Below are 27,525 nucleotides of genomic sequence, written 5' to 3'. Positions count from 1 at the left end.
GTTTATTTATTTTTATTTTTTTAGTTTACAACACTCAGTTCCACAAGTTTTTGAGTTCCAAATTTTCTCTCCCTCCCTCACCTTCCCCCTAGCCCCTCCCCATACGGAGTGTAATCTGATATAGGTTCTACATCTGCCTTCTCATTGAACTTATTTACATGATAATCCTTGGAGTGGAGTATCAGTAAAGGTTGGTGATTTGGGTGTTGTAGTTAAAAGTGCAGGGGCTGCCCCTGCTGTAACTAGCTGTGTGACTGTGGATGAGTCTCTTAACTTCTCGGAGCCTAGTATTCACATCTTTAAAGTGGTGTAATGCCTTTCTTGTTAACCTAGAAGTTTTTGCAAGAATCAGATCAGAAAGGGGATAATTAAAAGCACTTTGTAAAACTTAGAGTATTATAGACAAGAGATTAGGTGATAATACCATATTGTAGCTTGTGCAAGGCAAGATAAAATGGTGAATACTTAGTTTAAAAAAGATCCTTAACTACATAGATACCTTATAATAAGGATATTCTTCCTTATACCTAATAGAGTTCTTCAGGGTTGATATTTGTACATTTTTCTTAATCTAGAGTAGTCTCAAGGGTGATCAAAAAGGGACTCCATATTCCTTAAGAATTCAGATACCTGGGGGCGGAGCCAAGATGGCAGCTGGAAAGCAGGGACTTGCTTAAGCTCTCCCCCAGATCCCTCCAGACACCTATAAAAATGGCTCTGAAGCACAACCCACAAAATAGCAGAGGGAAACAGGTCTCCAGCCCAGGAGAGCCTGGATGATTGCTGGGAAGGGTCTATTGCTTGGTGCTGGGAGCGGAGCACACCCCAGCATGGGTCATGCCAGGACAGACCAGACCGGGACTCAGCTGGCCAGAACAGGCCTTCGGGCCATGAATCATGGAGCTGTGTCAGTTACCAGACTTCTCAACCCACAAACGCCAAAGAGCAGGTTAGTGGGAAACTGCGGGATAGAGGTGAGAGCGGTCCAGCCACCAGCCCTGGGGGTGGCGGAGGTAGTGCAGCAGTGCCGGTGGCAGCAGCAGGAAGCTCCTGAGGCTGCTTCCAGAGCTCCAGTGTCAGGTGCTTCCTGATTCCCTGGCTCACACGATGGGAGGAATCTAGCAGCGGATCAGAGTGGGAGTGCAAGTAGTGCTTTGTGGGCACAGAGGTAGGTTCTCTTGCTGTGCCCTGCTTGGATCTGTATTTCGGTCCTGGTTGGCAGTTCTTGGGGGAGGAGGAGCGCTGCTGTGACAGAGCCTGGGGTGATGGTGGAGTAGAATTAGCTCTGAAAACAGCAGTGCTTGGACCCTAAAGCTTGGGACAAAGTACTCTCTACTCTACAAGAAGTCATATCCTGACAAAAAGCTCAAGGGTCACGTAGTTGGCTGGGAACATGGCCAGGCAGAGAAAATGAACTCAGACTCAAACTCCAACTTGAACTCAAATGCTAGATTCCTTTTCTGGTGACAAAGAGATCAAAACATACAGCCAGAAGAAGTCAATAAAGTCAAAGAGCCTACATCAGAAGCCTCCAAGAAAAATATGAACTGGTCTCAGGCCATGGAAGAGCTCAAAAAGGAGTTGGAAAAGCAAGTAAGAGAAGTAGAGGAAAAATTGGGAAGAGAAATGAGAGTAATGCAAGAAAACCATGAGAAACAAGTCAATGACTTGCTAAAGGAGACCCAAAAAAATACTGAAGAAAATAACACCTCAAAAAATAGACCTCAAATGGCAAAAGACCTCCAAAAAGCCAATGAGGAGAAGAATGCCTTGAAAGGCAGAGTTAGCCAAATGGAAAAGGAGGTCCAACGGACCGCTGAAGAAAATACTACCTTAAAAATTAGATTGGAGCAAGTGGAAGCTAGTGACTTTATGAGAAATCAAGATACTATAAAACAGAACCAAAGGAATGAAAAAATGGAAGACAATGTGAAATATCTCATTGGAAAACCCACTGACCTGGAAAATAGATCCAGGAGAGATAATTTAAAAATTATTGGACTACCTGAAAGCCATAATCAAAAAAAAGAGCCTAGACGTCATCTTTCAAGAAATTATCAAGGAAAACTGTCCTGATATTGTAGAGCCAGAGGGTAAAATAGAAAAGGAAAGAATCCACCGATCACCTCTTGAAAAAGATTCCAAAAAGAAAACTCCTAGGAACATTATTGCCAAATTCCAGAGCTCCCAGATCAAGGAGAAAATACTGCAAGCAGCCAGAAAGAAACAATTTGAGTATTGTGGAAACACAATCAGGCTAGCAGCAGATCTAGCAGCTTCTACTTTAAGGGATCGAAGGCCTTGGAATATGATATTCCAGAGGTGAAAGGAGCTAGGATTAAAACCAAGAATCACCTACCCAGCAAAAATGAGTATAATGCTCCAAGGCAAAATAAGAGTTTTCAATGAAATAGAGGACTTTCCAGCTTTCTCAATGAAAAGACCAGAGCTGAATAGAAAATTTGACTTTCAAACACAAGAATCAAGAGAAGCATGAAAAGGTAAACAAGAAGGAGAATTCATTAGGGACTTATGAACGTTGAACTGCTTTGTTTACATTCCTACATGGAAAGATGATGTGTATAATTCATGAGCCCTTTCTCAGTACTAGGGTAGTTGAAGGGAATATACATATATATAGATAGAGGGCACAGGGTGAGTTGAATATGAAAGGATGATATCTAAAAAAATAAAATTAAGGGATGAGAGAGGAATATATTGAGAGAGGGAGAGATAGAATAGGGTAAATTATCGCACATAAAAGTGGCAAAAAAAAACAGTTCTGTTGGAAGGGAATGAGTGAAGGGGGAATGAGTGAAGCTTGCTCTCATTGGATTTGACTTGAGGGAATAACATACACACTCAATTGGGTGTCTTACCCCACATGAAAGTAAGGGGAAGGGGATAAAAAAGGGGGGACGATAGAAGGGAGGGCAGATAGGGGGAGGAGGTAATCAAAAGCAAACACTTTTGAAAAGGGACAGCGTCAAGGGAGAAAATTGAATAAAGGGGGACAGGATAGGATGGAGGGAAATATAGTTGGTCTTTTACAACATGACTATTGGGAGTGTTTTGCATAATGATACACATGTAGCCTATGTTGAATTGCTTGCCTTCTTAGGGAGGGTGGGTGGGAAGGGAAGAGGGGAGAAAATTTGGAACTGTTTTAAGAGCAGATGCTCAAAAGCAAAAAGTTGTTTTTGCATGCAACTGGTAAATAACATATGTAGGGAATGGGGCATAGAAATCTATCCTGCCCTATAGGAAAGTAAGGAGAAAGAGGATGGGGTGGGGGGGGGGGCCAGTAGGGTGACAGAAGGGAGGGCTGACTGGGGAATGAGGCAATCAGAATACATGCCATCTTGGAATGGGGGGCAGGGTGGAAATGGGGAGAAAATTTGTAACTCAAAATCTTGTGAAATCAATGTTGAAAACTAATATATTAAATAAAAATGATAAAATTAAAAAAAAACAATTCAAATAACTGAGGCACGTAGGTGGAGTAGCGAGTAGAGCACCAGCCCTGGAGTCAGGAGGACTTGAGTTCAAATTTGGCCTCAGACACTTGACACACTCAGTAGCTAGTCACTTAACCCCAATCGCCTTGCCTTCCACCCTCAAAAAAAGAAATAAAAAAAAAGAATTCAAATAGCTTAAGACTATTAAGCTGTCCTTTTGCCTGATGCTTATATAACTAGGTAAATAACTCTAGTTAGGTTAAGCTTTGCTCAGAAGTTTTGTTTTCAATCCTTTGTCATTTTCTTTGCTTTCCTGTCATTCATCTCCATCTTAAACTGTGAAATCTCAAGTGACTTATTAATCTAATAATAAACTGAACCAATTCTGAATTTAATGAAAAGTTTTATAAGGGTGCCTGCATTACCAAATGCAGTAAAGCTCTTATCGGATAGAATTCAGGTAAGAATTTTCTCAGAAATCTTTCAAAATTTTTCCTTATTTCTTTCATGGTTCAAATGCTTTTTGGTTGTTATTTTAAACAGTCAGAAATGATTAACTGATCTTGCCACAGAATCTAAAATAAAATATATGTCTGTAGCCTTCATTTCAGCTACTTATACAGTATTCATATTTAATTTGGCATAATGGCCTGAACACTAGACTAAAACTTGGAAAAATTGGAGTTTTAATACCAGCTCCATCCCTGTGTTATGTGGTACGTGATAAACCTTTGTCTCAATTTAACCATCTATTTTTTTAAATGGGGATAATTAGTTCATTTATAGAAATACGGTCCATTCATTTAAAAGCTATAAATGGCTTTAAAGTTATATTCTAAAATAAAGCTATTTGTGTGCCAAATGGGTAGGCACTAAGGTAACAAACAAGCCTCATCTAAGCATTGTACCTACATTTGGTTAAAAGTGAATTTTCTGCCCTTTTCAGTAAAATAAATTATAGTCATTTCTTTTTTTTTTTTTGTATTTTATTTCTTTTTTTTTTGCAGGGGGGAAGGCAGGGCAATTGGGGTTAAGTGACTTGCCCAAGGTCACACAGCTAGTAAGTATGTCAAGTGTCTGAAGCTGGATTTGAACTCAGGTCCTCCTGACTCCAGGGCTGATGCTCTACTCACTGCACCACCTAGCTGCCCCGATAGTCATTTCTTAATGTGAGTAGAAGGGAAAAAAATAAATGCCCAGGTAATCTAAAAGCCATTTATGTTAAATTAGAGTAAGCTTTTTTATTTTCATTTTAATATTGGCATATAGAATTGAGAGGAGCATATGTCACAATTTTTCTACTCATTAGCTACTGTGGGAATAATTTCCTCAGTTTGCCTACCTCACTTGATGCTTCTTCTTGACTCTTTCTTCCCCACCCCCACCCCCATTTCTTTGTGTTGGTGTATTGGGGAATGGATTGTGTCCTTTCTTAGTGTGGTACAAACCACTAGTCTAAACTCTGGCGTTCCCTAGGTAGGTAAAGAAAGTAATTAGCTGGGCCACAGGTTGCTTAAGACCGGTTCAAATAGACAATAAGAGATCTATATTGAACAACCAGAGAGTCCTTGGTTAAACTAGAAGGTATTTTTAGTGAGAACTTGCCAGTGAAATTTCTGATAGATAATCTGAGACATAAATAATCTGCCTAACTCACTTCTTAATCTAGGTTAAAGGTCACATCATTCTTAACTATTGCCATCCCTTACCCGTTAAAGAACAGTCTAATTCTTAACAACCCTTGGAGTTGGGGTCAAGATAACACTGGGTTTGGGAGGATCCTCATTGGTCTTGAATTTGTCCATTTCAGAGTAAACTTTGGGAAAATTGAGTTTCTAGAAGGGCAACTCAAAGTGTTAAGTCTATAACCGTTGTCTGTTCTTGGGTTTTTTGTAATCCAGACCTGTGATTTCATTGACGTATGGAAATCCCAGTGAGGAAATTCAACTCATACCAACGAAAATCCACAGCTCTGCAATTTAACCTCAGAGATTTGTTTGGGCACTGGGAGTTAAGTGATTTGCCCAGGGTCATAGTGCCATTCTATGCCTGTATATGCCACTCTGCAGCCAGTTCTCTATCTACTTCTCTCACACTGCCTCTCAGCAATTGTATATAATAGGCCCAAGTGTAAACTAAAATTCCCAATGTGGTTCTGGAACTAAAAATTCCTCAGAGGGACTTTTCTGTAGCTATTATGAGTCAGAGCAGACAGGGGCAAACTCTTCACCCAGACTCAGCATCCAGATCCAGATTTCTGGATCTTCTGGTCAGTTGGCGAGACCCTTCTTGGCATTGTCTTGCTCGTATACTCATCTCCCACTTGGTGTTTTGAATAGAAATGAAAGTTAATGCTATTCTGGTTCGTAGTTGATTGGTTTGTTTGGTTTTTTACCTTGAAGGTAGTTCACATTCTCCCCTCTTTTTCATTGTTTGAAAGACATTGCATTTAATATATTCATGGAGCTTAAATTCCTTTTTCTTCTTTGAAAGCATTGTGTTGGCTAAGAGGCAACATATTCAGCAAATCCAGCCTTTGATGAACCTGCTATATTAAGGAGAATGGGATTGAATACTAAAGGAGAAAATTGAGATTCCCTAAGTGAAGCTATGAGTCAAATGTCACATATCCCACTTGGACAACCTTAATCCCCATCTGAAGGAGGTGAGGGCACCCTTCGCATATGCCCTTAGTGGAGTGGGATAGGACTATTATATTGTCCAGCTTAGTCTTTACCAAATGAAGTAATATAACAAGAACCAGCCTAATTTAACTTCAGAGACTAATAAAACTAAAACTCCTTCCCCCTTGTATCCCCACCTCATGTGAGTACTGTTATTCCTGTACCCACATTTTCTCTATTATATGGAATCTAGAGAGTATCTTGGTGAATAATAAAATTAAAGTCATTTGGGGGTAGGAAAGTTTCAATGATATATATCCCAGATTGCGAGATACTTGATTTAATTTGTATAAGACTTTGTAGTATAATTGCTCTTTCTTAAAAGTTTTTGAATTTGGGGATCTCCAATGACTTGTCCAGTAAGCAGTACTCTAGCGTGAATTTGAGCACACTTCAGCCAACATTGGCTCGCTTTCACATCCCCTTTCATCTGCATTTCTTTGGTACTCTACACAAATGCACACTTTTTGTTCCTTGGAAATACTGTTACATGTGCCCTTGGTAAAATAAGGCAACAGCAGTGGTATTCAGTTCCTGGTATTTAAAAGAGTGGTCTTGTGCTATAGATTGGCATTTATTTTCTTCAGTCCACTCTGGACCAAATCATCTCTGAAGAATCAGTCACAAGCAGCTTCAGGAGCTCTTTGGTGACTGAGTCAAAGTAGACCCAAGGCTGCATTTGAGGAAAGAATACTGATATTTACTGTAGAGTAGAATGCTGGGCCTGATTAGTTTTATATTTTTCAGGGAAGACGGCCCAGATTAAATTATGACTTTCCAGAATCAAACTAGATGGAAAAAGGTCTCTAAGGCTCGTCTCAATCCCATTCCAGTTTTTACTTCCTGGGCCAGAATTAGACTCACCTTTCCATCCATTTCCTTAAATGTAAGTGCTCATTGAGCACCTGCCGTGTGCAAGGAGCCATGCTATGGGCTTGGAGTGCAGGGACAGGAATGAAGCGGCCCTGCCCTGCAGCAGCTTACAGCCTTTGGACGTTCGTAGCAATGAAGTGAGAGACTAGCTGGAATATACAGGGGACACATGTCTGGTGCCCCTATCTGAGGGGCCTAAAATTAGGCACCGTAACTTCAGCTAGGTCTTTGTGCTGCCCGCCAGAAGATCCAGAAGTGGTAAAATCAGCCGTGTTCATGATTCCCAGTCCAGCACTTGATGCTTAGTAGCAGTACTTTTACTTTTTACAAGTATTTTACTTTGGGGATATTTATATATATAGAGAGAGAGAGAGAGACAGACAAACAGACAGAGAATATACAGAGGCCACATAGTCATATTCAGTATTTTTAGCAGTGTAATTTTTTTAAAGAAATACTTCAGTGAAAAATACCAGATGACTCCAGTTACAATTGCTATTCATTATTAAAAACTGGAGGGGCAGCTGGGTGGTACAGTGAGTAGAGCACTGGTCCTGGAGTCAGGAGAACCTGAGTCCAAATTTGGCATCAGACATTTGACACACTTACTAGCTGTGTGACCTTGGGCAAGTCACTGAACCCCAATTGCCCTGCCTTCCCCCCTCCAAAAAAAAAAACCTAGAAAATGTATTTAGGTCTTAAGCACAGGTCTGATAATACTTAATAACTCCAATGGATCCTTATTGCCTCTAGGAATAATGATAAGCCCCTTTGGCTTTTAAAGTGCCTCACAATCTGTCCCCAGCTTACCTTTCTAGCCTCGTTATGTATTACTTCCTTTCCTACACCCTCCAGTCTAGCCAAACTGACTTTGCTATCTCTCACACACAGAACTCTTGCCTACTCTCTCAGTGCATTTGCATTGGTCATTCCCGGTGCCTAGACTGATTTCCCTCCTCTCCCTCACCTTATAGGCATCCTTATTTCCTTCCAGACTCATCTCAAGCATTACCTTGTACATGATCAGCCCACTACAAACTCCCTTTTGAAGTAAAAATTGTTGAAGTAAAGCATTTGTTAATGATACTAAAGAAATTCTTGAATTATATAATATTTTAGACTGATATTAAAGCTGTACCATGACCCAAGAATTACACATATAAAAGATACAACTTTCTTCTTGAAATATAGTCTTACCTGTCTGAGTATATTAATTTTTAGTTAAATCAGAAATTCTAATTTGTCCTTTATGTCTAATACATTTGAAATTTTAAACATTTAAAGTCAGTGAAGAAGACCAGGAATGATGAAGTGACATCAGCCTTTTTCAAACCATGTGGACCAGCAAGCTAGCTTCTTTATCCCTCTCCAAATGGAAATGATACCTACTTGTATTTTACCAAAGAACGTTTGAAAAAAATCCCTGGAGATAAACAGTCTCCCCATCAGCATTGCATTCTAAAATGACGACTGAGGCCTTCTGCATAAATAGCAGCAGGCAGTCTACTTTGATCGCAGTAGGTCCCTTTGAAAGTTCCTAAGGTGAGTGGATTTATAGTGGCCAACTTCACAGGATCCAAGAATTGAAAGAGTCTTAGAAGTCGTTTACTCCAAACTGTAGCTGAATAAGAAAGAATCCTCTCTCCAGCAGATCTGACAACTAGTCATCCAGCCTTTGCGTGGAGACCTCTGGTTAGGAGGCCCCACTGCTTCCTAGGGTAGCTTTTTCTACTCTTGGTCTGTACCATTAGAAGTTTTTCCTGACATCAAGCCTCAATCTGCCTCTTTGCAGCTTCTACCTTTTGTCCCTAGTTCACTTTAAGACCAAGCATAAGAAGTCTAATATCCCTCCTGAGGCTTGTAATAATGTCTGTAGTGCTAAATGGGCTCTAGACGTTGTCTTCTACCATGTCTGAATTTAGCAGCAGTGTGGGCCTTCCAGGAGAAAACTTGGAGGAATAAAGTCCAAGGCACTTTGGACCTGCTGTGTACTGGGCACATAAGTATTCAATAAAGATTTGTTAATTAATTCATTGGGAATGGTTTGGCAAAATATGCCGAGACTTTAGAGTATAATTAAATTCTATAAGTAAACCAAACCCTAGGTATCAGTCTATTTACCAATTAGGAAAATGGACATATACCTCATAATATTAATGAACTATTCAAGTCAGACTGTAAAAAAATAATTAATCTAAAATATAAATTATGACATAGCAACCCTAGAAAGCAGTCTTTTTTTCACTTACAAACCATTTCACTTTTCTACTATTGAAGACAAATAGCTTTATTATAAATGTATTTTTCATGTAACTAATTATATCTCTCTCCAGTGTACAAAAGACTGGATGGGACAGTTGAATGTTGTAGCAACAACAGCCTCACAGATATCTGCTTTTCCTACAGTAATAATGTGAACACTCATTTGGTAAGTAGCCCCTGGAGCGGACTGATAAATATCTATAAAAAGCAGAACTAGAAAGAACAAAACCTGAACGAATTGTTAGAAAAGGCCTAAAATAATGACTGTGACAGTGGAAAAACCAATGAAAGGACTAAGTATTAAAAAATGTATCACCTTCAAGAAAATAATACTGTAATGCCTTGTTGGAGGATGCAGGGGACCCTAGCTCCTTGCAGATTTGTCATTGGAGCTCAAACTTCAGCCACTAGGCTCAAAAAGAATGCAAGTTCAGGCCTGATGGTAGAATATCCAAGGACCAGCCTGCCTAAATTTAGGGAGGTTCCTCACTAGAAGGCTGCCTGACTACCAGTAAAGTTGTTGGGTTTTGTTTTTTTGTTTTGTTTTTTTTTTTGGCCACAGCATCTCATGAAACCATCTACTGAGGAGGGGTTGTGATCTGCATTGATGGAGGAAATATCCACCCAGACGACATCATGGATTTTTGGGAGTGTTTGAAGGATAAAATAAACACAGGGAATTAAAATAGAATTTTTATTCCTCTTACTTCCATTTTTGTCACCTAATATTTAGTCAAAAATCCAGCACTCTTTCCACTATCCCACATTTTCACAACAAATCCCAATATTTCATGTTTGGGGGTTTTTTTGGTGTGAGAGAGATAATGAATCTTCACAAGCATCATGAAATCGCAGAATCTTAGAGCTGTGAGAGATATCAGAGGTCATCTAGTCCATCTCCTGTGAAATATGAATCCCTTTGAAATACAGAAATAGTTGTCGGGCAGTTTCAGCAGTCGAAAGTACTCTACTAGGGGAGCTCACTCCCTCAGCATGCAAAGGTTCAGATCAATGTAGAATTTGGCAAAATAGGTTAGACTCACTATCCTCATTGTATTCACTTAACTTGTGTTGCTTAAAAGAAATTTTTTTTCCCCTTAAAATCACTGTTGATAACTTACAGTCCTCATTCATTGCTTTTAATCAGATGTTAATTTTGAGGTTCAGGCACCAGAAACGTTTTTGTGCTGTGTAGTTTTACACAACCGCTGATGGGTTGCACAAATGTCTTTGGCCATCTGAGGCTTTAATGTTAACAGATCCTAGGGCCTCAGAGCAGAGGTGTCCTGAGGAGCAACACCCTCAAGTGGGCTGGAACCAGATTAAGATGCGATTATTTAACAGAATATAGTAAAATAAAGTAAAACATAGATAGTTAAATTGTGGTTTTCTAAGTTAATGCACAGCCCAGATGGGTCCTTATGTACAGTTTAGTGACCCATTTCTATTTGAGTTTGACACTACTGCCTCAGGAGGCCTGAATAAATAAGCCATCTAGGTTTGGAGCTAGAGTATGGTCCTGGGGACTCTGGATAACCAGTGTACCAAAAGACAGCAAGGTGACTGGTGGTGGTCAGAAATGAGCAAGTTCTTCCAGTTCCCTGGCCCCATATTTGTAAACATATATTCCTGTGTAAAATTTACTATGTTGTATAAGATAAGATTAGAAAGGTAAGGAATGACAAGGGTCATTCCTTCCATCACCTCCATTGATGCAAAATACAGCTTGATTTAGTACCTCCTCTTTCTGAATTGTTGTGGCTGAAAACTTTGATCACCTTCTGGTGATAAATCTGAACTTAATTAAGCTGGTGCTCCTTTGACAGACACAGCGTTCTCTGCTAAGTCCATAATCAAAGTCTCTCCAGCTTGGTAAGGCTTCACTTGGGCTTCCTGGTACATCCCCTTTGTTTACCCAAGGTCACCATCACACCGTTGTAAGGCATCAGAAGAGGATTTTAGTGGAAAAAAGGAACCAAATATTTAGGGACTTAGTTTCCTGCATTCCTGTAACTTCTTTTATACCTCTCAGTGTCATTGATTCAGTAGTGATTAGAGGAAGACACACCTGCATTAAGTACCCACTTATTTGCTCGAATGATTTCTATTAAGGCCAAACTTCTTAACCATCTCCAGTCAGAACTTTGCATCCCCTTTGTTTAATTCTCTCATTTGACAAGTACTTGCTCATGGTGGTGCGCTCTTAAATGAGGGGAATCCCCATAGTTAGATGAATAATGGCAGCATTGTATTTATATGAAATATGTTTTCCATACAGCATCTGAAGCATTTAGGTTAAAACAGTTATGGTTTAAAAGGTATTATCAAACGTACAAATATCACCACCAAAACAAAGCGAATTGGTCAGATGTGAAGAATGCAAGATAGTAGATAGCTCAAGTGATACAGCAGTGTCTTCAGTGTACTAAAAGAACCTGAGGAAGGCTTCCCGTGGGTTGGGCAGTACCTCTGTGAAAAACAGAATAAAAAAACATGAAAAAGTGCCCAGACCTATGAAATCACAGATCCTTAAAAGCAGGAGTTCTTAACCTGGGGGTCCATAGACCCCTGTCCCCCAAGGAGTCCATAGATAGATATCAGGTGGTCTGTGAACTTCGATGGGAAAAAAAAATTACATCTTTATTTTCATTAACCTTTTATTGAAATGTAGTATTCCTTCAATTGTGAATTGTTTTAAGTTATTCTAAGAAAAGGGTTCATGGCTTTACCAGAGTTACAAAGGGGTCCATGACACAAAAAAGCTTAAAAGTATCAAAATAAGAGATGTGCTATATCATCTTGTATGAGAGAATGTAACTTGCTGTATTTTTCCTGAAAATAAATCACTTTTGTTTTTATAAGGAGGCATAATTGGCATGGTTATGACTCATACCTGTGATCTAATGCTTTTGATTTTATGACTAATTAAAAATTTATTTCTAGTATGCCTGTCTGCCAGCCCGGAAAACAATTGAAGCCAATCAAGTGTGTAGAAGTAATGCGGACTGTCAAAAGGACTTTATTTCAAGTTTATGTGTGATACCATCTTTGGAAAATCAAACTCGATTAATAAGAGTGAAGCACTCACCTCAGATTGATATGCTCTTTGTAGGACATCCACTGCACCTCCAGCACACAGGTTAGTAATTTTGTTAGAATCCCTGAAATACCAAATACACTGGGAAAATCTTTTGCACTGATTCTATGCTAAAGTGAATGGTTTTTTTCAGAGGCTGCTCTGAGAATGTGCTCAAAGCAAGCCAAATTAAATCTAGATGAGCAAACCAAAAGTGTTCTGAGAATGCTTACCCAGCCTTTCTTCTCTGGATCCTTGGATGATACATAATGGTGAAGAGGTGGGGGGTAAGATCTTCCTTTTCTCACCGGCTGTAGCTCTCCTATATGTCCATTTCAAATATAGAGTCTTTTTGTTAACTGGCAGTGTGGGACAGCCACTGACTTATCTAGTTCCCCCAGTCCCTTTCAGAGCCACTTAAGAAACTAGTACGTGGACCAGGGTGCACTGGTCAGTAGACAAAAATTAAACAGTCCCTATTCGTGGAGCTTGCATGCTGTTGGGGGGAGACAACACATCTCTTATTGTAAGATATGAAACAGTATGTCTCAGAAGAAATCTATACAAAATTAATACTAGGGAATTTAGGAGGGGAGGCACTGGCAGTGGTGCATTCAGGATAGGCCTCATAGTGTTTGATTTTAAGATGCAGAGGTGTGGCAGGATCGCGTTACTAGCATAGAGGAGAGTTTTTGCAAAGTCATGGAGGTAGAAGCTAGGGCATCAGTAACTGAGGAAAGAAAACTTTTTAAGAATAAAATTGTGATGACAAAAAGGAAAACCATGCTGAGGTGGAGGAAAAGGGAGAGCTGTCCAAAGAAACCCATGTGTATATCCAGGGAACTTAGCAAACAATTCGGATTTAAAGATGTACAGTTAGACTCATCTCCATTTCCTTACTTCTGTCACCTAGCAGCACACAGGGTCTTCATAGCTTTAGAACTGGAAGGGTCTTAGAAGTTGTCTAGTCCCCCAACATATTTTACAGACAAGGAAAATGAACTCAAAGAGTTAAGTGACATCAAGGTCACACTGGAAATGACAGAGCCAGGATTTGAACCCAAGTCTTCTGATTCTGAATCTATGTATTTTTCTACTGTAGGGCTCTAAGAAAATTCTCTGGTAACTACCAGCTTTAAATACTCTTAGAAGAGCCCCAAGGAGTCCCCGCTTTTTCTTGCATCCATCCCTCTAATGCATCATGATCAGAGCTGTAGTTTGTTGATCTAATGAGTATGTTCTATCAGTGTCATTTGTCCCTACCTCACAGTAGTTTCTAAAATAAAAATCTCTCCCCTATCCAGATCCACCCCTCCCTTAACCCATAGAAAAATCAACAAAGAAACCAGTTGTAGTGACTCCATTTGTGTATAGCATTCCGACTTGGTGACTCCTGCCTGTCTGCCATGAGGAAAAGCATGTTTCATTTCCTCTTCTCTGTTACTGCTTTTCCCATTACTTAGACCTGCTTTTTGATAGCGACCTTTTCATTTACATTATTGTAATCCTTGTATATATTGTTCTTTGGATTCTTTTTTCACTCTGCACCATTTCCTCTATTTTCCCATATTTCTTCAAATTTCTCTTATTCATCACTTTACTACATAATCGTATTCAATAACATTCAGATACCATGGTTTTGAGGGGATTTTTTTTAGCCTTTCCCCAATCAGAGATCATCTACCTTGTTTCCTTGGTTCCAGTTCTTTAGAACCCAAAAGAGTGGCATATATCAGACCTTTGACTTGCTTGGGGAAGCCCAAGTGGCATTGCTGGATCAGAAGTTATGGATGGTTTCAGAGCTTTGTTTTAAGAATATTAATTTGGTAGTAGGGTTCCTAACTCCTTTCAGTCTGCATTCTGACCCCACCGCTCAATAAAAATCCTCTCCAAGATTGCCAGTGATTTCTTGACTGCTGAATCCAGGGTGTCTTCTTCTAAGACTTCATTCCACTCAGCTTCTCTGCAGCTTTTGGACACTCTCCTCCTCTTGGGCATGCTCTCCTCCCTTATATTCTACGATACTGCCATTTCTGGATTCTGTTGTTTGCTGAGTACAACTTCTCAGTCTCCTTTGCTGGCTTATTATCTGTCTGTTATCCATCAAGCATGGGGAACCCCACAGCTCCTTCCTGAACTCATTTCTCATGGCTTTCTACATTTTTGGTGATGTCACCAGTTCCCATCAGCTGAATTATTAGTTCTATGCACATGATTTCCAAGTTATATGCCTAACTCTGATCTCTCTTCTGCATCCCCAGTTGTTCATTGGATATTCTCACCCAAATGTCCCTTTGAAAGCATCTTAAACCCAGCATGTCCAAAATGGAACTCAAAATGGCCCAAAGGCTGAGGGATAGCTAGCACAGTGAGACAATATCCAAAAAGATTCATGACAGGCCTAGAACATTAGGATGAATCAAGTAAGGTATAATTCAGTGGAGATCTTACTAAATTTTATATTTGGCTTAAAAAAATCAACTTCCTAAGTGTAAGTCAGGGGAGGCATTATTTGATAGCAGTTTGAATAATATTTATTTAGTGGGCTACAAGTTCAGCCTGAGGCAGTCAGCATTGTGTTGGGATAGCCAAGAAAACTAATGAAGTTTGGGGCTGTATTAAGAGAGTTAGAGCTTCAGAGACAAGGTGATAATCCCTCCATGCTCTGTCCATGTCAAACCTCATCTGGAGTACTGTTTTCTCTTTGGGACACCAGAGTGTAAGAAAGACATTATTAAGCTAAAGTGTTCAGAGGAGGCCAACCAGGATGGTGTTGGGTCTTGAGTTCATAAAATAAGTATTAGTTGAAGGAACTAGGGAAATTTGGCCTGGAGAAGAGATGACATTGATGAGATATGATAGCTATCTTGAAGCATTTGGGGGGCTGCTGTGTGGACAAATGGTTAGACTTATTCCGTGTGACTCCACTGGTAGAATCAGGAATAATACATGGAAGTTACAAAGGTACATATAGGCTTGGTTTGAGGAAAAACGCTTCCCAACAATTTGAGTTGCCTTGAAGTGGAAGGACTTCTTTATTAGCAGGTTCCCTGTCTTTGGAAGTCTTAAAGCAAAGGTTGGATGACCAGATTATTATAGAGAGGATTCCTTTTCAAATATAAGTTGATCTAGATGGTCATTGAAGCCTGTTCCAACTCTGACATTTGCTTTTGTGATTCACCATATTTCCCTGAAACCCATCCTCCCTCCAGTTTTCTCTATTTCTGTAGAATACTGGTCTCCATGGTTGGGCTCATAAGCTGACACCATGGAGTGTATTATCAGCCAATCAGAATAAAAGGAGGTGTCTCATCCCACTCTTCTCAAGATAGGCGATCATGGGACCTGTCACTAACACAACCAATTCCTTTCTCAACTATTTTTTTTTCTTTTTTTTGAGGGAGGAAGGCAGGGTAATTGGGGTTAAGTGACTTGCCCAAGGTCACATAGCTAGTAAGTGTGTCAAGTGACTGAGGCTGGATTTGAATTCAGGTCCTCCTGACTCCAGGGTTGGTGCTCTACTCACTTTCTCAACTATTCAAGCTCCCAACTCCTCACACCATGCTGGGCATTGGCCCTTTAGGGCAAGTATAACCTATTACTCAGGAAGCCATAGACACAGCAGCAGCTATATAAACACCATTGAGAAAATTCCACATGCACAAACCCCAAAGCATGCCCGCCCCACCTCTGCCCCCTGGATCACCTGTGACTATCTTAAATAAGACCCTCAGGGCAAAGACTAATGCAGAAGAAAGAGTCCCAGCCTCTCCCTCTTCTGTGGAATAGAGTGAGTCACTCAGAATGAGCCAGACTCAGACCAGTGGTAATCTGTATCATCCATCTCATGACATTATCTTTATTCCCAAATCCACCCCTCTATCAGATTTTCCTATTACTCTTCAGGGCAGTGCTGTTTTTCCATTCCTCAGGTTCACAACAACCTCAGTGTCATTTGAACTTCTCATTCTCCCATAGCCCAGAGAGTCAATCACTTAGCAAATTGGTCATCTGTATAACACCTTGTGTTTATATATCCCCTTCTCAATACTCATATATCCACCACCCTAGTTCAGGCTCTCAGTGCCTCACTGGACTATCTCACCTGGACTATACTGTAGCCTTTTAAAAAAAAAAATTTATTTCATTAAATATTTCCCAATTACATGTAGAAAACTTTTTTACATTTGTTTTTTAAAATTGAGTTCCTAATTCTCCCCCTCTCTTGCCCTTCCTTGAGAAGGCAAGCAATTTGATATCAGTTATGTATGTAAAATCACGTAAAACGTTTCCATATTAGCCACATTACAAAAGAAAAGAGACCCAGAAAAACCAAGAACACAAAAATAAAATAAAAAAGCATGCTTCAGTATGCATTCAGAGTTCATCAGTTCTTTCTCTGGAGGTGGATAATGTTTTTCATCATGGGCCCTTTGGAATTGTCTTGGGTCATTGACTTGATCAGAGTAGGTAAGTCTTTCACAGTTGGTCCTCCTCACAACATTGCTGGTATTACGTGCGGTGTTCTCCTAGTTCTACGCTATAGCCTTTTAATGGCTCTCCCTACTTATATTCCTTCCCCTCTCCCCTCCACCTTTCATATTGCACCCAGATAAATAACTCTAAGAGACTTGTCTGACCACATCAGTCCCCTTCTTGGGATCTTCAGTGGCTGTTTATTGTATATAGGCTAATGTACAAACTCCTCAGCCTCGCCTTTAAAGCTGGTTCCAGCCTTTAGACTTTTCCTGTTATTCCCCTTCACTCACTCTATGCAACTGTCAACACGTCATCTCCCATCTCTGTTCCCACACTCTTGCAATGGATTTCCCTCTCATCACTTCCTCTTAGAAACCCCACCTTTCTTCAGGCTTAACTCTTTAATCAACTTCACTGAGGCTTTCTACCCAGGAAGGCAAGCTGGATGGCGCAGTGGGTAGAGTGCCAGGTCTGGTCAGGAAGACTCTTCTCCCCAAGTTCCAGTCTGGCCTCAGACATTTATTAGCTTTGTAACCCTGGGCAAGTCACTTAACCCTGTTTGCCTCATATGTGAAATGAGCTAGAGAAAGAACTAGCAAAGCATTGCAGTATCTTTACCAAGAAAACCCCAAATGAGGTCATGAAGTGCTGGACATGACTAAAACAACTAAACATCTGCCCAAAGCCATATCCCTCCTGAAATTATTTTGTATTAGCTTGTCTACATAAGTGTTGTATCTCCCTCCCAGTATGATATAAACTCCTTGAGAGCAGAGATTTTTAATTTTGTCTTTGTGTCTCTGGCACCCAACACAACACTTTGCACATGCTTAATAAATATTTGTTGAATTGGGTTAACATTTTTTTAAAGATGTGTACAGAAAATGGAAGCCAGAGCAGGTAAGGGAGGATGAATATATGAGAATATCCTGGTCCTTTAAGAATGTGTTGAGTGCTAAGTCTCAGAATGATCTGGGCCTGTTGAGGAAAGCTAAGGACAAGATGTGGTGTTTTAAAGAGGATAACACTCATTTTTGGTGTCTGGTTTCTGGTATTTTTTTTTTAAGCACATCCAGGATACACTCAGCTTTACCTCATTTCCCACCTTAAATAGGAGTGCATGTTGGGAGTTACACCCTGTGTTCTACATATTGGCCCAAAGCAGCATCCCAAGAAACAGTAGGATTCCCTTTTTCCTATTTTTCTTGAAGCTTCTAACCTTCCTAGGTAAATTTGAGGACGAACTTCTTTTAGCGTTGTATTTTTGCTCAGTCTCTGATTGGGAGGTTGAAGAGTCCTAATCAGCTTTGGATAAATGCATATATCATTAAATATGTGCTGTCTGTTGACTCATTAATAATATTTGTTCTCACCACTTTCCTTTTAGTGAGCCTCAGCAGTTTCATCCCACGATTCAACTTTCTAAGCATTGATGTACCTGTGGTAATAGAGACATTTCTCAAGTATCCTTTCAAGTGTACAAGTTACTCTATACAAAAGGTTTGTATGAAAAGTGTATTGCTTAGAGTCTGAACACAGAGTAGGTAGGCAGCAAGGCATGGGTCCAGTAACCCTCTTTGGATTTGAGTCCCAATTGTATCACTTACAATGTGTGTCATAAGGCAAGTCACGTAACTTTTATGAACCTGTTTTCTCTATGTAAAGTGGGTAGAATGATACTTGCCTTCCTCACAAGGATCAGCTGAGATCATGTATATTTAAATGCTACATAAATATAAGTTTTTATCCTTAAAATAAAGACCTGACAGGACTCTCTATGCCGAAGGAAATCACTTTAAAACTGGAGAGACATTAAAAGTGTCAGCTTGAATATAAGACAGGGAACAAGAGCGCTAGAGAGAAAAATAAAAGATAAGATATTCTGGAGAATATATAGAAGCCACATTAGAGTCAGATGGGTGAATTGGAAACCTTTCCATTTTTGGCTCATGGCTGGTTACCTCAGATGGGTAAAGCATCTGTGTTGTTAATGAGGGCAGAGATATGCTTTCTGCCCCCATTTGGGCCAGTTAATTTGGTTGACATTTTGTCATGGCTACAGACTGCCTGCAGACGCAGTTAGCTCTTTGTCTAATCTGTTCCATTAAGGGGGAGTGGGCTTCTACAGAGGAGCATTTGAGAAAATAAGCAGAACGGTGTTGATCTGTTGCCACTGCACTCCCTGAAAAATAAATCCAATAACATGGTATATCAGTAGTATCTTCTTTATATGTGAAGGGCAGGGGGAAAAGACACATTTGTTTGTATTGGTTTTCTACTTCCTTGTATTTCTGATTTTAAAGGTTTAACAGAGAAAGAAAAGGGAAAAATGCTGTATGAACAGTTAATTCAAAAGGTACCAAAAAGACTATGCCATATATCCTGTAATCTGTATTTGTATAACTGTCGTTGCCTTAGGAGAGAATTATCCCTCTGCCCCCTGCCTCTACATAGTTACGTTGAATAATCTTCAAGGAACAAAAACTTTCATTTGTCCTATCATAACGTACACAAGGTCAAAAACTAATTATTTTCCACTTCCTCTCCCTCCCAGACTATTCTCTTTTTTGTATCTTTATAGCCAGAATTATACAGGCTAATGATAAAGGTAGAGATATAAGTTGTCTTCTTTCATTAACTATGTCTTTATGCTAATAAGACTTAAAAATATATTCATTTGATTATCAGAAAGACATAGCCTCTTCCGTGTCGCAAAAGCTTAGAGAAAGAGTGATTTCACTTTTAAGTGGGAAAGACGATTGGAGCCTTACATTCAGTGTGTTGAAAATTTTCCCTGAATTGTTCAAGTATGGTTTTCAATGGTTAACACATTGTTGGTACCTTCGTTGTTTATTCTGTTTAACTACTTATGACCAGATACCTGATTTCACTCTCAGGAGCACTGGCTGTCATCAATGCTGTACCCTGCTTTGCTTTAGATGGACAGTGGATGTTAAACTCTTTTCTTGAAGCCACCCTTAGCTCACTGATCATAGACAAGCAAAATAGAGATTTGTTAGGATTTTTAATCTTGCTTGCTGGTAGTACACTTTTGGCTGCCAATGTGGCCCTGGGACTCTGGATGGTGACAGCTCGATAATATGAGTGTGTGTGTGTGTGTGTGTATATGTGTGTGTGTGTATATACATATATATGTGTACACACACGCATGCGCGCGTACACACATATATACAGATATATAAACTCATTTGACAAAATCTGTGAGTTGTTATAATGTGCCAAAAAAAAAACCCAACCCCATAACATTTGTTGCTGATTAAAAAAAAAACTTTAATTGGTTTGAAATATTAAAAAACTTCCTTAAAACCATCTTAATCAGCACCACTTGAGATTCTACTAAATCTAGAGGTCTGTGCTAGGTAGTCTCCACAGTACCTTTTGTTACCCCACTAACAGAAGAAATAAGAAGGACCTGATCTCCGACCTCAAAAGATTTCAACCTGGTTGTGACAACATTTGTACGTTAATTTGGACTTTATAAGTTCATCTGTAAAAATTATTTGTTGTTTCATATCTAAGTGGTGTGTTACCTTGGGGTAAGGGAATAAATAGAGGTGAAGAGGTGCACTTATATTAGGTTTTGAAGGAAGCAAGTGATGTTCTGTGGCCACATTGAAAAGGTGGTCACAACTAAATCAAAACCTCTTTGGTGTGCAGTGTTTTTAATTTAGTGCTGGATTATATGTCACAAGAGGAAACTTGGATGATAGAGAGAGGTCTAGCCTCTGAGAAGACCTGAGTGCAAGTCCTCAATCTGCCACGCAACTGGCTTTGTGACCCTAGACAAGACAGCGTCTTGGTGCCCTATCCAGCGTGCTGACCATAAGTTGCAGAATTGTTACTGGGAGTTTTCCTCACTGTCAGTTCCCTCTGCCTACAGATCCAGACCAAAAATTTTGTTTCTTTAAAGCGGCTGTGATTAAACATTATTCTCTTGATAAAATTTTGTTTACATAGATACAGTGTTCAGAAATTTCCCTGAATTGTTCAGGGACACGTGTGTGTGTATGTGTGTGTGTGTATGTATGTATGTATGAATAAATTAATGATATATCATCAGTCAAGAAATAAAAATCCAGATGTTATTTTTCAAGCCCTGTCTGTCTCCAAATATTCTTGGAGAGTAAAAAAAAAAGCAGAAGCTGGGACCTGCCACAACATGAGGTTTGTTTTTTAACACTTTGTAGCAACAGTTGATTCCTGAGTGAGGTATCACCTTATCTTTAAAAAGCAGCCTTAATGGTGAGTTTAGTTGTGAGCTGCAGGCAAGGGTCCTGACCTTGTATAACATTCTATAACAAATCACAGTACAGGTAAGGTTGGTTTATAGGCGCCATGCTCCTTCAGGGCCCTTACTCTCCTGTGCCTGCCAAGTTGGGCTGAAGTCAGACTTTCCTCTAGAATAAAGGTATTTGCGGTTGCTTCAATTAGTCCTAGCCCTGATGTCAAAGTTAGATAATAGGAGCCACTTCTCAGTGGAGGCAGTGAAGGGGGAAGGTAGAAATAGAGGAATGGAATCCCATTCCAGCCCAAACAGATTCTTGAGTTTGTTGTCAAAGACAAATCAAAGACTACATGAGATTGGGTCTTAGGACTTTATTATGGCTAAAAATCAGTATGGCTCAGCCGAGCCATTCTGGAAATAAGTGGTCTCACAGCCACTGGGCCTTAGGAGGGGATTATCTATTCTCCCAGAAAGAGGGAAGGTTGGTTAGCCACTTGGGAAGAATTCTTTGAATCCACTCCTCCCCTAACACTAGCAGTGTGACTGTTTGTCACAATACATGTATAGAATGAATCTCCCTGAGTATTCTTTTGCCCACATTATTACAAAGTTCCTGAGGGTAATGGTTCTAGTTGTTCAAGACAACTTGCTATTTATGGTTTCTCTTATCTCCTTGGTTCTTTCTTTGGCCTGTTCAGCTTATGTGAAGCCCTTGACAACTGCGGGCTCTTCTCTTAGTTCCCAATTCTCCCCTTGAGTATAATTTCATCCCTGTTTTAGGCTGCTGCTCTTATCCTTCACGGGGTCACAGTCTGCCCTGTGTCTCCTGCCATATTTACTTTCTTCCTTTTGGATCTCACATATCTGAGGAGGTAGCCAAAGAAGGGATGGACTCCATGATTGGACCAATGTTTTTGATCTGTCACAAGCATGACAAACTAGGTGCCCTTTGTTTACAGTGATTTAGACACTTCTAGGAACATGCTGAAACCATCTCCAGGTTAGATCTTCAGCGCTGGTTTCTTTTCTGGGATTCCCTAGATGGACTCTGACTCAGAATTAACCAACCTGACTTAGACTATACAGAACTGGCCAACCACCTGGGTAATCTGAGAATAGCCTTTTTAGCAAACCAAGGTAAACATTTTTTGCCTGGAAACAACTAAAGAATGCTGTTAAGGAGGTTAATGCAAATTCAAAACCACACATAAGTGTTATGTGACCAATGGTCAGCCTCTTGGGATCCTCATAGAGTCCCATAGGAATAGAAGTTTTCAGCTAAAGTGGGTATTACATGTAAGTGCAATCTTTTATGGAGTCCTAGAAGTCTATCTTTGAGTGAAACAACCACACTGGTTCTATTATTTCAATAGGGAATAATTAGGAAAAGTTTTCCAAGACACCATAAAATGCAAGGAAAGGAATTATGTGTCAAAGAACCCTGGATAAACCAGAGGACTAGAGAAATAAGGTTTTTTATTTCAGATAAATGCAAAGATGATGTCTCCTCACCTTTATTGAGAATGAAATCATAGAAGACAATGATGTGCAGTCCCAGAAAAACAGCCCTTGATGCCACTTTGAGAAACAGAAAACTAGAAAGAGATCATTGCTTTGGCAATCTAGTGTGAAATCTGTTTTCTATGAGTTCACTAGCAAATTGTGTAGATAGAAATGTGTGTAAGATGATCATGATTGAAAAGGGATTTATGGAGTAAGAAAACATGCTTCTGTGTTTTAAATGGCACAATGTACCATTGAATAGTCACTGCGCCAAAGTGGTGTAAGTTGTAGTTTTCATATCACTTGTCTTCCTGTATGGGATATTATCCATTTTTAATTGCTTGGTGTGACTAGGAAATTGGATTCACATAGTGATCAAGAAAATTGTGCTGCCATTTAATTTAGGCAGGGAAACCTTGTTTTCCAACTCTATAGTGTTCATATTTATATTTTTCCTTTTTTCCTTAGAGATGTTATACAAGGAATTTGTTTTTTGTAAAGCATCTCAGTTTGCAAAAACAATTTGCAAAAATCTGTAGATTTTTACTTTTCTGGTTATATTTCTAGAGAGATCATTACCTTATTCCAAACTCAAGTATGTGAATATATTTCTTGTCAACTTGTCAGACTCAATAACAATCATCAGATTGCATGTATTAAATGTCCACATGTAAGTAATGCATAAGTATTTTTTTCTAAAATGCCTTTTGACCATACTGTGTATTAGATGTACAGTGAATCCTTTTCTTTAAAAAAAAAAAAAAAAAAAAAAAAAGATATGTCCAGGCATGGTGAGGCATGCCTGTATTCCCTGATGCTGGGAAAGGCAATTCTGAGCTGTAACAGGGGCAAAGATGATCAGGTGTCTGCACTAAATACAGTACCAACATGGCTAGCCCCTGGGAGAAGGGGACTGGTAGGCTGCCTAAGCAGAGTCTGACCGGCTCAGTCAGAAACAGAGCAGGTCCAAGTTTCCATACTGATCAGTAGTGAGATTAACCCATCAGTGGCTGCTGAACTTCCAGCCTGGGCAAAGTAAGGCGTTTCAGGCTCACCCCAAAAAGTTATACTTCACCTTGAAGACAACCCAATTGCTGGTAAATGATGTTAATAAATAACAACGTGGAACCATATTTTGTACTTTATACTGACTTGATTCCATTTCTTTCTGACCATATATATAAAATCATTCTCTCCTGATTGAATAATATCTTAATTGCCTATAATCCTTTCATATTTTTGTCTAAAATGAAACTATTCCTGCTGAAAACAGTCACTGGTTCTCTGTGTTAATCTCAGATGTTTCCATTACTGGTGCAAACTCTGAGGCCTGTTCTAGATTCTCTTCCTTTGTAGTAAGTACTTTTATGTCTATGGTTATGTATTTTTAACTTTTGGATATATCAGAGTACTTTGCACATAAAAATAATTTAAAAAATTTTTAATTACATTAAATAATTTTTTAATTTTTCAGATTTTTAGGGGTTCTGAGGAAAGAAATTTTGACTGTTAGTTTTATGTCGTATCGAGTTCTTAAACCCTCACATCTTATATTTCTTTCAAAAACTTTTGCACCCAAGCTCTGGCAGTATTTCATAAAGCCGGGTTAGCCGCAGTTCTCAAAACAAATTAAGAGCAGCTGTACTTTTACTTTGTGCAAATGGGACCACTGGCTAGGGGACTTGTCTTGCCTGAATTGTTTTACCTTACGATAAATGATCCTATTCTCTCTGCTGTTGGCAGACTCTTTTATATTCCTGAGCCCTTTTCAAGTGTGAGTTCTATGTTTATGATGGACAGTAGAAGGAATAGGACTTTTCTAGTAAATGAAAGTTAGTCTGGAAGGAAAATCAAAACACAATTTCTGGTACTCAAGTTTGTATTTCATCTTGCTTGGGTCAAGTAGAAAGTGTGTTTCATTCCTGGACTATCGGTCTGCTGCTGAATTGAATAAATTCGTCATTTCAAAAGAATGGGGAAAATTAAATAGACTATATGGTCACTTTTTATTTAAGAGACAATAAACCTATTTTAATCTATGTATGTAAAATGTTTATTTTGCTTCTGAGGCTTCACTCATTCGAATGATCCATTGTATATTTTATCAGAGCGTGGTAAATGAATTCAATGAAGGGAAAGCCTCTATTTCTGACCTTATTAAGGTACAATAGGTTGTACTTCTTGGGGTGGAGATAGAGAAAAATGGATCCAGGAAGCTGCAACTCTGATTACCCGGTTCACCATTGTGTGTTGGAGGGGGGAAACGCCTGTATTTCATGACTGAGTTTCAGGAGACGACGAACGTTCTGTAAATTTCATGTTCTGTTAAGCTCGTTTGGTTCGATAGAATAAATCGCAAAATATTTGCAAGCATTACCTTGCCTTAGACATAATTCTGGCCAGCCACTTCACGTGGGGTAGCTAGAGTACACCATTTTTCTTTTTAAAAAGTTATATTGATACTTTCTGGTTTTACATCACATTCATTTCCTTTAAAAAAACAGTTCAACTTCATTTTTGTTCCTGTCCCATTCATTTTCAAATATATGCTTCCTTCCCTTCTACAGATAGAATATTCTAAAGCACCATAAATAACTAATTTGAGTGGAAGAAGGACATAGGCCCTCACTGAGCCTCTGCTGTGTGCTGATCAGCACCTTACAGATGTTTCATCTCCTCCTCCTGACCTCTCTCCTGAGGGGTAGGCGCTGTTATCTTTATTTCACAGCTGATGAAACTGAGGCAGACAAAGTCTAAGTGACTTAGTTGTATAGGGTCACATAGCTCGTCGGTGTCTTTTTGACTCCAGGCCTGGTGCTCCATCCATTGTGCCACCTAGCTGCCTCATCACCGTAATCAATGAAGACTTGATTTTGGTTTTTATTAAAATTCTTATTTGTCTGTAGCCTGATTTATTTTGACTCCAGCATTTTTTAAGGCTCTGAGCCAATACTTGCCTATATTACATGTGGATGCCTGTTGTACAACAAACACTAATTTACTGATATTATTATTAATATGATATGTAATATTGTATTATTATGTACATTAGAGATACCAAGATAAAAAAAATCCCTACCACACAGAGCTTACAACCTGCTCTGTGGTTAAGTTACACAATACGTTCAGAAAGACAATTCAAGGTAGAATGTGATAGGGACAAAGAAGAGAGCCAAACAAGGGATTCTGGGAATGTTGGAGAAGGAAATGATTGCTTTAAGATGGAAAGATCAGAGAAAGCTTCTTGGACAAGATAAGGCTTAAACTCTTTCCGGACTTGGGTTCTAAAACCAATTGTTCCTCATGAACAGACTGTGACATGATCCAAATGCAGAAGCACGTAGCCTGTGGAATATTATAACTGAAAGTTTGTTGGTAGAGCAGTACTCCTTGTCTAGGCAGAGTATGGCTTACCAAAATGCTGTTCTAAAGAACTAAGTCATTATAAAGGGATTGGAAATATGGTGGTGGTTTTTCTGCTTTATCTACAGGAGACCTAAATTGAAACAAGAAAAGTGAAATTGAACTCTGTATATTTTTAGTTTTATGGGAATTCTCAAAAGAAGAGAGAGATTTTCTTATAACAGAAGTAAAAACACCAAAACTGCAACCAGCCATTGGGAGAAAAGGGCCATAAACTTGAAAAGTAAAGAAATGGAAGCAGATTTCTTATTGGCAAACCAAAAAATACATACTATGGTTAAAAATTAACAGGTATCTTTGAAAAAAAGTCAAAAGGAATAAATGCCAGAAGTCAGCGATCAGGGTGCTGATGCAGTAGTTTCTAACATGTTACAACTTTCTCAGGATGGTTAAGCATTGCTGGAGGAGTAGGAACTTGGCCCAGGGTAAAATAACGAGAAAGGCTCGGCCTAGTAAGTACTTTAGATGTTGCGTTTGAACCAGAGGAGGCAAGCAAAGGAGAATCTCAGCACAAGAATTTATGGACCACATGTCCCTAGAGTTAAAGTTTGACTTTCTCGTCCAAAGTTGTTCCCTTTAGCCCACTCTTTTTTTTTTTCAATCTGTCAACAAGCATTTATTAAGAGGTTACTATGTGCAGGCACTGTGCTAAGGGCTTGGAAAGCAAGGAAAGGCAAAAACCCTCTGATTTTAAAGATCATGTATTCTAACGAGGGAGAGAACATGTAAAAACATAAATAAAAACTAGGTGCATACAGGATCAAAGGAGGCGAATCTGAGAAGTCGTGGCCCTAGCAACTGTGGGGACAGGGAAAAGGCCTCTTGCAAAATGTGGGACTTGAGCTGAGTCTTGAAGGAATCTAGGGAAAAGAAGATTCCAAGGTGAAGAGGCAGAGCCTTCCAGGCGTGGAGGACAACCAGTGCAGAAGCGCAGTCAAACAACGGAGTCATCCTTTTTTCTTTTTGACCTGTGCCTTCTTTGCTCTTGGAGTTAGCTTCAGAGGAAGCTAATTAGATCAATTCCTTTCTTTAAGGAATGTGTTAGTGAATGATGCTGAGTTAATTTGGCACTGAGTATTTGCATTTCCTCCTATTTTCTCCCATTGGCATAACTTTTCCTGTCTCCATAGTCCTTCCTTCTCCCCTCTCCCCTCTCCCCTCTCCCCCCGACCCCATTCACTCTGGTTCAGTCTCTTCCAGGCCCTACTTGAAAGCTCTTATTTTCTAGGGGATATTTTGTATGTGTTTAACTTAAGTGTCAAGTCTAAGTGTTAATATCTAACAAAAACAACAGTATATTCACAGCTTATAGCTTAGGAAATGAAAAATATTCTTTATCTTGTTGTAAAGAAACTTCATTTGGAAAATTTACCTCTTAACAGATCTAACAATTCTTGTGTAAAAAAGAAAAATTCTAGTTTTGAGGTTTTTCTGTGCAATTAATTCATTTTTCTCAGTGTTGTACCTAGGAATACATGGATTCTTCCCATCATGCTTGGCAACGAAGTTTAAGTCTTTTAA

The 27,525-nt window shown here is 39.4% G+C and overlaps 1 protein-coding gene across 3 annotated transcripts in view; it reads left to right on the top strand.

The window, feature by feature from the left end:
- The window catches only part of MBTPS2 (membrane bound transcription factor peptidase, site 2), a 47,379-nt gene extending 22,327 nt beyond the window's left edge, over positions 1 to 25,052 (top strand). The window contains exons 8-11 of one of the 3 annotated variants that reach the window (XM_036745078.1): positions 9,349 to 9,443; positions 12,221 to 12,416; positions 18,220 to 18,295; positions 19,710 to 25,052. In XM_036745078.1, the coding sequence (XP_036600973.1) occupies positions 9,349 to 9,443; positions 12,221 to 12,416; positions 18,220 to 18,295; positions 19,710 to 19,932 (590 nt within the window). In that variant the 3' untranslated portion in view covers positions 19,933 to 25,052. Of the gene's footprint in view, positions 1 to 9,348; positions 9,444 to 12,220; positions 12,417 to 18,219; positions 18,296 to 18,592; positions 19,374 to 19,709 lie in introns of those variants that run through there. The other 2 variants (XM_036745080.1, XM_036745079.1) reach the window with 2 other exon arrangements.
- The last annotated feature ends 2,473 nt before the right edge of the window (positions 25,053 to 27,525 follow it).

Source organism: Trichosurus vulpecula, chromosome 2, assembly GCF_011100635.1.
Source record: "Trichosurus vulpecula isolate mTriVul1 chromosome 2, mTriVul1.pri, whole genome shotgun sequence".
Lineage (NCBI taxonomy): Eukaryota > Metazoa > Chordata > Mammalia > Diprotodontia > Phalangeridae > Trichosurus > Trichosurus vulpecula.
This window is presented reverse-complemented; position numbering and strand designations above follow the sequence as displayed.